General features: G+C 45.1%; 2 protein-coding genes across 2 annotated transcripts in view; both read left to right on the top strand.

Annotated features, from left to right (window-relative positions):
* Nucleotides 1-1,090, top strand: part of LOC149980742 (uncharacterized) — a 1,320-nt gene extending 230 nt beyond the window's left edge. Inside the window, exon 1 of the mRNA XM_090185635.1 lies at nt 1-1,090. This exon is cut by the window's left edge and continues 230 nt beyond it. Within this exon, the coding sequence (XP_090041761.1) occupies nt 1-1,090 (1,090 nt within the window).
* Nucleotides 1-10,000, top strand: part of LOC110518778 (pyruvate carboxylase, mitochondrial) — a 484,892-nt gene that overhangs the window by 234,403 nt on the left and 240,489 nt on the right.

Below are 10,000 nucleotides of genomic sequence, written 5' to 3'. Positions count from 1 at the left end.
ATCACGTCTGAACGGTGTAGTATCACGTCTGAACGGTGTAGTATCACGTCTGAATGGTGTAGTATCACGTCTGAACGGTGTAGTATCACTTCTGAATGGTGTAGTATCACGTCTGAATGGTGTAGTATCTCTTCTGAACGGTGTAGTATCACTTCTGAACGGTGTAGTATCACTTCTGAATGGTGTAGTATCACGTCTGAATGGTGTAGTATCACTTCTGAACGGTGTGGTATCACTTCTGAATGGTGTAGTATCTCTTCTGAACGGTGTAGTATCACTTCTGAATGGTGTAGTATCACGTCTGAACGGTGTAGTATCACGTCTGAACGGTGTAGTATCATTTGTGAACGGTGTAGTATCACGTCTGAACGGTGTAGTATCATTTGTGAACGGTGTAGTATCACGTCTGAACGGTGTAGTATCACGTCTGAATGGTGTAGTATCATTTGTGAACGGTGTAGTATCACGTCTGAATGGTGTAGTATCACGTCTGAACGGTGTAGTATCACGTCTGAATGGTGTAGTATCATTTGTGAACGGTGTAGTATCACGTCTGAATGGTGTAGTATCACGTCTGAATGGTGTAGTATCACGTCTGAACGGTGTAGTATCACGTCTGAACGGTGTAGTATCACGTCTGAATGGTGTAGTATCACTTCTGAATGGTGTAGTATCACGTCTGAATGGTGTAGTATCACTTCTGAATGGTGTAGTATCATTTGTGAACGGTGTTGTATCACGTCTGAATGGTGTAGTATCACGTCTGAATGGTGTAGTATCACGTCTGAATGGTGTAGTATCACGTCTGAATGGTGTAGTATCACTTCTGAATGGTGTAGTATCACGTCTGAATGGTGTAGTATCACTTCTGAATGGTGTAGTATCATTTGTGAACAAAGTATTATCACTTGTGAATAATGTATTATCACTTGTGAATAATGTAGTATCACGTGTGACTGATGCCCAGCTTGTGTGTAGTAAGGCAAGAAACAGCGCCTTTTTCAAATCGCAGTCGCACACCTCATATAGCTTAGCCCATAGGCCTATATGTTTTAATGAGGTTTGTATCACAACGGAAGTGGCCAAGTAACTTCAAATGAAGCACATTCTCTTTGTTGTTTTTTATTCAGTGTTCAGTTCAAGATAAAAAGATGAACACGTACCACGTTGCACCTTGGTCCTCACCTTCTTCCACCAACCTTCTCTGGAGGCTCCGGACCGGAGACCGTCTCTGGAGACACTGGACCGGAGACCGACTCTGGAGGCTCCGGACCGGAGACCGTCTCTGGAGGCTCCGGACCGGAGACCGTCTCTGGAGGCTCCGGACCGGAGACCGTCTCTGGAGGCTCCGGACCGGAGACCGTCTCTGGAGGCTCCGGATTGGAGGTCGTCGTTGGCTTCGTGCCCTGACTCCTCACTGGAGGCTTCATGCCATGACTACTCACTGGAGGCTTCGTGCCATGGATCATCACTAGAGGCTTCGTGCCATGGATCATCACTGGAGGCTCCGGGCCATGGATCATCACTGGAGGCTTCGTGCCATGGATCATCACTGGAGGGAGGAGATGTATGGGCAGTCTGGTACGTGGAACTGCCACAGGGCTCACCCGGCTGTGGAGACATACAATAGGATTAGTTCTGGGCGCAGGCACAGGACTCACCAGGCTGGAGAGACATACAGGAGGCCCTGGGCTGTGTAGATGCACCGGAGACACAGTGCGCAGAGCCGGCGCAGGATATCCCGGGCCGTAGAGACGTACTGGCGACCAGATAGGCTGAGCCGGTATCCTCCGACCTGGCTGGGTGCCCACTCTAGCCCGGCTGATGCGGGGAGCTGAAAGGTAGCGCACCGGGCAGTGCACGTGCACTAGAGACACCGTGCGCTCCACCGCATAACACGGTGCCTGACCAGTACGACGCTCCCTCCGGTAAGCACGGGGAGTTGGCTCGGGTCTCCAACCTGGCTCAGCCAATCTCCCTGTGTGTCCCCCCCCCAAAACAATTGTAGTGGCCCCCCGGTCTTTAGTGCCTTGTCCCCATGTCCTTGGCCCTTTTCCTCGCCGCCTCCACTTTCCTGGCTGCTTCGACCTGCTCCCATGGCAGGCAGTCTCTGCCAGGATCTCCTCCCACGTGTAGGATCCTTTGCCCTCCAGGATCTCCTCCCACGTGTAGGATCCTTTGCCCTCCAGGATCTCCTCCCACGTGTAGGATCCTTTGCCCTCCAGGATCTCCTCCACGTGTATAATCCTTTGCCCTCCAGGATCTCCTCCCACGTGTAGGATCCTTTGCCCTCCAGGATCTCCTCCACGTGTAGGATCCTTTGCCCTCCAGGATCTCCTCCACGTGTATAATCCTTTGCCCTCCAGGATCTACTCCCACGTGTAGGATCCTTTGCCCTCCAGGATCTCCTCCCACGTGTAGGATCCTTTGCCCTCCAGGATCTCCTCCCACGTGTAGGATCCTTTGCCCTCCAGGATCTCCTCCACGTGTAGGATCCTTTGCCCTCCAGGATGTCTTCCCACGTGTAGGATCCTTTGCTATCCAGGAAGTCTCCCCCATGTCCAGTCCTCCTTACCACGCTGCTTGGTCCTTTGGTGGTGGGAAGTTCTCAACTGGCCTACCTGGTTAACTTCGTATGGCTGCAGGGGCAGTATTGAGTAGCTTGGTTGAAAAGGTGCCCATTGTAAACGGCCAGCTCCTCAGTCTCAGTTGCTAATACATGCATATTATTATTAGTATTGGATAGAAAGCATTCTAAAGTTTCAAAAACTTTCAAATATTGTCTGTGAGTATAACAGAACTGATATTGCAGGCGAAACCCCGAGGAAAATCAAAACAGGATGTGGCTTCTATTTTGAAAACTCCATGTTCCATAGCCTCCCTTTGCTGGATTTAAAGGGATATGAACCAGACTCCTTTTCCTATTGCTTTCTCAAGGCGTCAACAGTCTTCAGACATAGTTTTAGGCTTTTATTTTGAAAAATGAGCCAGAACGATAACATCAAGTCAAGTGGTCACATGAATTTTGCTTGCGCAACAGAATTTGGACAGCCATTGTTTTCCCCTCTCCTACTGTGAAAGCGGGATAATTGTCGTCAGCAACGCTAATTAGCATAGCGCCACAGTCAAATAATATTACTAAAAAAACATTAATATTCATGAAATCACAAGTAAAATATTGCAAAACACAGCTTAGCCTTTTGTTAATCCACCTGTTGTGTCATATTTTGAAAATATGCTCTACAGCGAAAGCAATACAAGCGTTTGTGTAAGTTTATCGATCGCTCGACAAAACATTAAGTACACCTAGCATCAAGTAGCTTGGTCACGAAAATCAGAGAAGCAATCAAATGAATCGTTTACCTTTGTTGATCTTCGGATGTTTTCACTCACGAGACTCCCAGTTACACAACAAATGTTCCTTTTGTTCCATAAAGATTATTTTTATATCCAAAATACCTCCGTTTGTTTGTCGCGTTATGTTCAGAAATCCACAGGAAAGAGCGGTCACGACAACGCAGACGAAAATTCAAAATAATATCCATAATGTCCACAGAAACATTTCAAACGTTTTTTTATAATCAATCCTCAGGTTGTTTTTAAAATATATATTTGATAATATATCCACCGGGAGTGTAGGTTTTTCAATAGGACAGGGAGAAACAATGGCTGCTTTACTCTGTTACGCAAAACTCACTCTGAGAGCCCCCACCTATCCACTTACGCAATGTGATCTTTCTCGCTCATTTCTCAAAATAAAAGCCTGAAACTATGTCTAAAGACTGTTGACACCTTAATTAAGGAAGCCATAGAAAATGGAATCCTGTTGATATCCCTTTAAATGGAGGATAGGCATGGACAGGAACAGAGAGGTTTCAAAATAAAAGGCACTTCCTGGTTGGATTTTACTCAGGTTTTCTCCTGCATTATCAGTTCTGTTATACTCACAGACAATATTTTGACAGTTTTGGAAACTTTGTAGTGTTTTCTATCCCAATCTGATAATTATATGCATATTATAGTTTCTGGGGCTGAGAAATAGGCAGTTTCAAATGGGGTATGCTTTTTAGCAAAAAACGAAAATACTGCCCCCTACACGCAAAAGGTTAAATAACACTAAACATGTTCCTAAAGGGAAGATGGACTTTGGGATAATAATAATAATAATTAATAGTAAATCATAAACAATATTATTGCTGGATAATAATACATTATTACTGTACTGTAAAGATACACTAAAAACACATATCCTCGTCAGAGCCAGCAAATCGCTGTAGAACAAATCAGTGTTGTGAGGTCAGTTTCTCCAGCTAGGCTCGAAGCTCCTCAATTTCTCTTACGTGCTCATGGTTTGCCATTAGGGCCATGTTCAGGGACTGCACAGTAATCATGTGTCTGGACCGGATCAGAGACGACACAGTAATCATGTGTCTGGACCGGATCAGAGACGACACAGTAATCATGTGTCTGGACCGGATCAGAGACGACACAGTCCATAGGCAGAGCAACTTGTTCTTCATCCCCTTCAGTCGGAGCAGGAGGTTTCAGTCTTCTTTCCCAAACATCAGGTCTCTTTTGAATTTGCGAGATCCACGCGAAGAGGAACAACACTTTTTTTTTTAGGTTTTTGTCGCCCCCCCCAACCACCCAATTTTTCCCTCAACAAAGTCACCTTTTGCGTGTTTGGTAACAGTGAAGTTGTCACGAAGTACTGCCACCATCCACCTTTTTTCTGACCTCTACATCGAACGGGAAGCTACTGAAGCTCCCGATACCATTTACCTTTTGAAGAAACTGAACACAGAGACACTGAACAATGTTCATTAGCACCTGCTTCAATATAAACGTGGTCATTGCAAACGTCCTCTGAGTTGTGCTTCTCTCAGCTTTGTGAATTCGGATAAAAAAATGATCATTTAATTACAGTCCACCGCTTTCTTTCCCCCCTTTCTCCCCTGCTCCCTTTCTCCCTCCCTTCTCCCCTGCTCCCTTTCTCCCTCCCTTCTCCCCTGCTCCCTTTCTCCCTCCCTTCTCCCCTGATCCCTTTCTCCCTCCCTTCTCCCCTGCTCCCTTTCTCCCTCCCTTCTCCCCTGATCCCTTTCTCCCTCCCTTCTCCCCTGCTCCCTCCCTTCTCCCCTGCTCCCTTTCTCCCTCCCTTCTCCCCTGATCCCTTTCTCCCTCCCTTCTCCCCTGCTCCCTCCCTTCTCCCCTGCTCCCTTTCTCCCTCCCTTCTCCCCTGCTCCCTTTCTCCCTCCCTTCTCCCCTGCTCCCTCCCTTCTCCCCTGCTCCCTTTCTCCCTCCCTTCTCCCCTGCTCCCTTTCTCCCTCCCTTCTCCCCTGCTCCCTCCCTTCTCCCCTGCTCCCTTTCTCCCTCCCTTCTCCTCTGCTCCTCTGCTCCCTTTCTCCCTCCCTTCTCCTCTGCTCCCTCCCTTCTCCTCTGCTCCCTTTCTCCCTCCCTTCTGCTCTGCTCCCTCCCTTCTCCTCTGCTCCCTCCCTTCTCCTCTGCCACCCTCCCTTCTCCCCTGCTGCCTTTCTCCCTCCCTTCTCTCCTGCTCCCTTTCTCCCTCCCTTCTCCTCTGCGCCCTCCCTTCTCCCTCCCTTCTCTCCCTCCCTTCTCCTCTGCTCCCTCCCTTCTCTCCCTCCCTTCTCCTCTGCTCCCTCCCTTCTCTCCTTCTCCCTTTCTCCCTCCCTTCTCCCCTTCTCCCCTGCTCCCTTTCTCCCTCCCTTCTCCTCTGCTCCCTCCCTTTCTCACTCCCTTCTCCTCTGCTCCATCCCTTCTCCCTCCCTTCTCCTCTGCTCCCTCCTTTCTCCCTCCCTCTCCTCTGCTCCCTCCCTTCTCTCCTTCTCCCTTTCTCCCTCCCTTCTCTCCTTCTCCCTCCCTTCTACCCTTCTCCCTCCCTTCTCCCCTTCTCCCTCCCTTCTCCCCTGCTCCCTCCCTTCTCTCCTTCTCCCTTTCCCCCTCCCGTCTCCCCTGCTCCCTTTCTCCCTCCCTTCTCCTCTGCTCCCTCCCTTTCTCCCTCCCTTCTCCTCTGCTCCCTCCCTTCTCTCCTTCTCCCTTTCTCCCTCCCTTCTCACCTTCTCCCTCCCTTCTCCCCTTATCCCTCCCTTCTCCCCTGCTCCCTCCCTTCTCTCCTTCTCCCCTTCTCCCTCCCTTCTCCCCTCCTCCCTCCCTTCTCCTCTGCTCCCTCGCTTCTCTCCTTCTCCCTTTCTCCCTCCCTTCTCCCTTTCTCCCCTGCTCCCTTTCTCCCTCCCTCCCTTCTCCCCTGCTCCTTTTCTCCCTACCTTCTTCCCTTCTCCCTCCCTTCTCTCCCCTTCTCCCTCCCTATTATTGCTACAAAAAAATAATGCTACCAATACAATTGATGTATTAGAAGGTATTATGACGTTTATTTTATTTAGTCTTCATCTGTAAATGTCAGTTACATAGTTATACAATTACCCTAGAGTCAAGACAAGTTTCCAAAGGTCTCTCTCTCTCTATCTCTCTCTCTATCTCTCTCTCTCTCTCTCTCTCTCTCTGTCTCTCTCTCTCTCTCTCTATCTCCCCCCTCTCTCTCTCTCTCTCTCTCTCTCTCTCTCTCTCCCCCCCTCTCTCTCTCTCTCTCTCGCTCTCTCTCTCTCTCTCTCGCTCTCTCTCCCTTTCTCTCTCCCCCTCTCTCGCTCTCTCTCTCTCTCACTTCAAACCAGAAAATCACATTGTATGATTTTTAAGTAATTAATAAGCATTTTATTGCATGACATAAGTATTTGATCACCTACCAACCAGTAAGAAATCCGGCTGTCACAGACCTGTTCGTTTTTCTTTAAGAAGCCCTCCTGTTCTCCACTCATTACCTGTATTAACTGCACCTGTTTGAACTTGTTACCTGTATAAAAGTCCACACACTCAATCAAACAGACTCCAACCTCTCCACAATGGCCGAGACCAGAGAGCTGTGTAAGGACATCAGGGATAAAATGATAGACCTGCACAAGGCTGGGATGGGCTGCAGGACAATAGGCAAGCAGCTTGGTGAGAAGGCAACAACTGTTGGAGCGAAATATTAGAAAATGGAAGAAGTTCAAGATGACGGTCAATCAACCACGGTCTGGGGCTCCATGCAAGATCGTGGGGCATCAATGATCATGAGGAAGGTGAGGGATCAGCCCAGAACTACACGGCAGGACCTGGTCAATGACCTGAAGAGAGCTGGAACCACAGTCTCAAAGAAAACCATTAGTTTTCTGGCTCAAGCCAGAGGATGTCCAGGCCCGTCTGAAGTTTGCCAATGACCATCTGGATGATCCAGAGGAGGAATGGGTCTGATGAGACAAAAAATATAGCTTTTTGGTCTAAACTCCACTCGCCATGTTTGGAGGAAGAAGAAGGATGAGTACAACCCCAAGAACACCATCCCAACCGTGAAGCATGGAGGTGGAAACATCATTCTTTGGGGATGCTTTTCTGCAAAGGGGACAGGACGACTGCACCGTAATGAGGGGAGGATGGATGGGGCCATGTATCGCGAGATCTTAGCCAACACCCTCCTTCCCTCAGTAAGAGCATTGAAGATGGGTCGTGGCTGGGTCTTCCAGCATGACAACGACCCAAAACACACAGCCAGGGAAACTAAGGAGTGGCTCCGTAAGAAGCATCTCAAGGTCCTGGAGTGGCCTAGCCAGTCTCCAGACCTGAACCCAATAGAAAACCTTTGGAGGGAGCTGAAAGTCTGTATTGCCCAGCGACAGCCCCGAAACCTGAAGGATCTGGAGAAGGTCTGTATGGAGGAGTGAGCCAAAATCCCTGCTACAGTGTGTGCAAACCTGGTCAAGAACTACAGGAAACGTATGATCTCTGTAATTGCAAACAAAGGTTTCTGTACCAAATATTAGGTTCTGCTTTTCTGATGTATCAAATACTTATGTCATGCAATAAAATGCAAATTAGTTACTTAAAAATCATACAATGTGATTTTCTGGATTTTTGTTTTACATTCCGTCTCTCACAGTTGAAGTGTACCTATGATAAAAAATTACAGACCTCTACATGCTTTGCAAGTAGGAAAACCTGCAAAAACTTTTGACCGGTAGCATATTTATAAAGCCCTTCAAGAGATGTATTTATACAGTAGATGTATTTATGCAGTAGATGTATTTATAAAGCCCTTCAAGAGTAGATGTATTTATAAAGCCCTTCATCAGTAGATGTATTTATAAAGCCCTTCATCAGTAGATGTATTTATAAAGCCCTTCATCAGTAGATGTATTTATAAAGCCCTTCATGAGTAGATGTATTTATAAAGCCCTTCATCAGTAGATGTATGTATAAAGCCCTGAATCAGTAGATGTATTTATAAAGCCCTTCATCAGTAGATGTATTTATAAAGCCCTTCATGAGTAGATGTATTTATAAAGCCCTTCATCAGTAGATGTATGTATAAAGCCCTTCATCAGTAGATGTATTTATAAAGCCCTTCATCAGTAGATGTATTTATAAAGCCCTTCATCAGTAGATGTATTTATACAGTAGATGTATTTATAAAGCCCTTCATCAGTAGATGTATTTATAAAGCCCTTCATCAATAGATGTATTTATAAAGCCCTTCATCAGTAGATGTATTTATAAAGCCCTTAATCAGTAGATGTATTTATAAAGCCCTTCATCAGCAGATGTATTTATAAAGCCCTTAATCAGTAGATGTATTTATAAAGCCCTTAATCAGTAGATGTATGTATAAAGCCCTTAATCAGTAGATGTATTTATAAAGCCCTTCATCAGTAGATGTATCTATAAAGCCCTTCATCAGTAGATGTATTTATACAGCCCTTCATCAGTAGATGTATTTATAAAGCCCTTCATCAGTAGATGTATTTATAAAGCCCTTCAACAGTAGATGTATTTATACAGTAGATGTATTCATACAGTAGATGTATTTATAAAGCCCTTCATCAGTAGATGTATTTATAAAGCCCTTCATCAGTAGATGTATTTATCAAGCCATTCATCAGTAGATGTATGTATAAAGCCCTTAATCAGTAGATGTATTTATAAAGCCCTTCATCAGTAGATGTATTCATAAAGCCCTTCATCAGTAGATGTATTTATACAGTAGATGTATTTATAAAGCCCTTCATCAGTAGATGTATTTATAAAGCCCTTCATCAGTAGATGTATTTATAAAGCCCTTCATCAGTAGATGTATTTATAAAGCCCTTCATCAGTAGATGTATTTATGAAGCCCTTCATCAGTAGATGTATTTATAAAGCCATTCATCAGTAGATGTATTTATAAAGCCCTTAATTAGTAGATGTATTTATAAAGCCCTTCATCAGTAGATGTATTTATAAAGCCCTTCATCAGTAGATGTATTTATAAAGCCCCTCATCAGTAGATGTATTTATAAAGCCCTTCATCAGTAGATGTATTTATAAAGCCCCTCATCAGTAGATGTATTCATACAGTAGATGTATTTATAAAGCCCTTCATCAGTAGATGTATTTATAAAGCCCTTCATCAGTAGATGTATTTATAAAGCCCTTCATCAGTAGATGTATTCATAAAGCCCTTCATCAGTAGATGTATTTATACAGTAGATGTATTTATAAAGCCCTTCATCAGTAGATGTATTTATAAAGCCCTTCATCAGTAGATGTATTTATAAAGCCCTTCATCAGTAGATGTATTTATAAAGCCCTTCATCAGTAGATGTATTTATAAAGCCCTTCATCAGTAGATGTATTTATAAAGCCCTTCATCAGTAGATGTATTTATAAAGCCCTTAATTAGTAGATGTATTAATAAAGCCCTTCATCAGTAGATGTATTTATAAAGCCCTTCATCAGTAGATGTATTTATAAAGCCCTTCATCAGTAGATGTATTTATAAAGCCCCTCATCAGTAGATGTATTTATAAAGCCCTTCATCAGTAGATGTATTTATAAAGCCCTTCATCAGTAGATGTATTTATGAAGCCCTTCATCAGTAGATGTATTTATAAAGCCATTCATCAGTAGATGTATT

Source organism: Oncorhynchus mykiss, chromosome 9, assembly GCF_057628025.1.
Source record: "Oncorhynchus mykiss isolate SJ-2025 chromosome 9, ASM5762802v1, whole genome shotgun sequence".
Lineage (NCBI taxonomy): Eukaryota > Metazoa > Chordata > Actinopteri > Salmoniformes > Salmonidae > Oncorhynchus > Oncorhynchus mykiss.
This window is presented reverse-complemented; position numbering and strand designations above follow the sequence as displayed.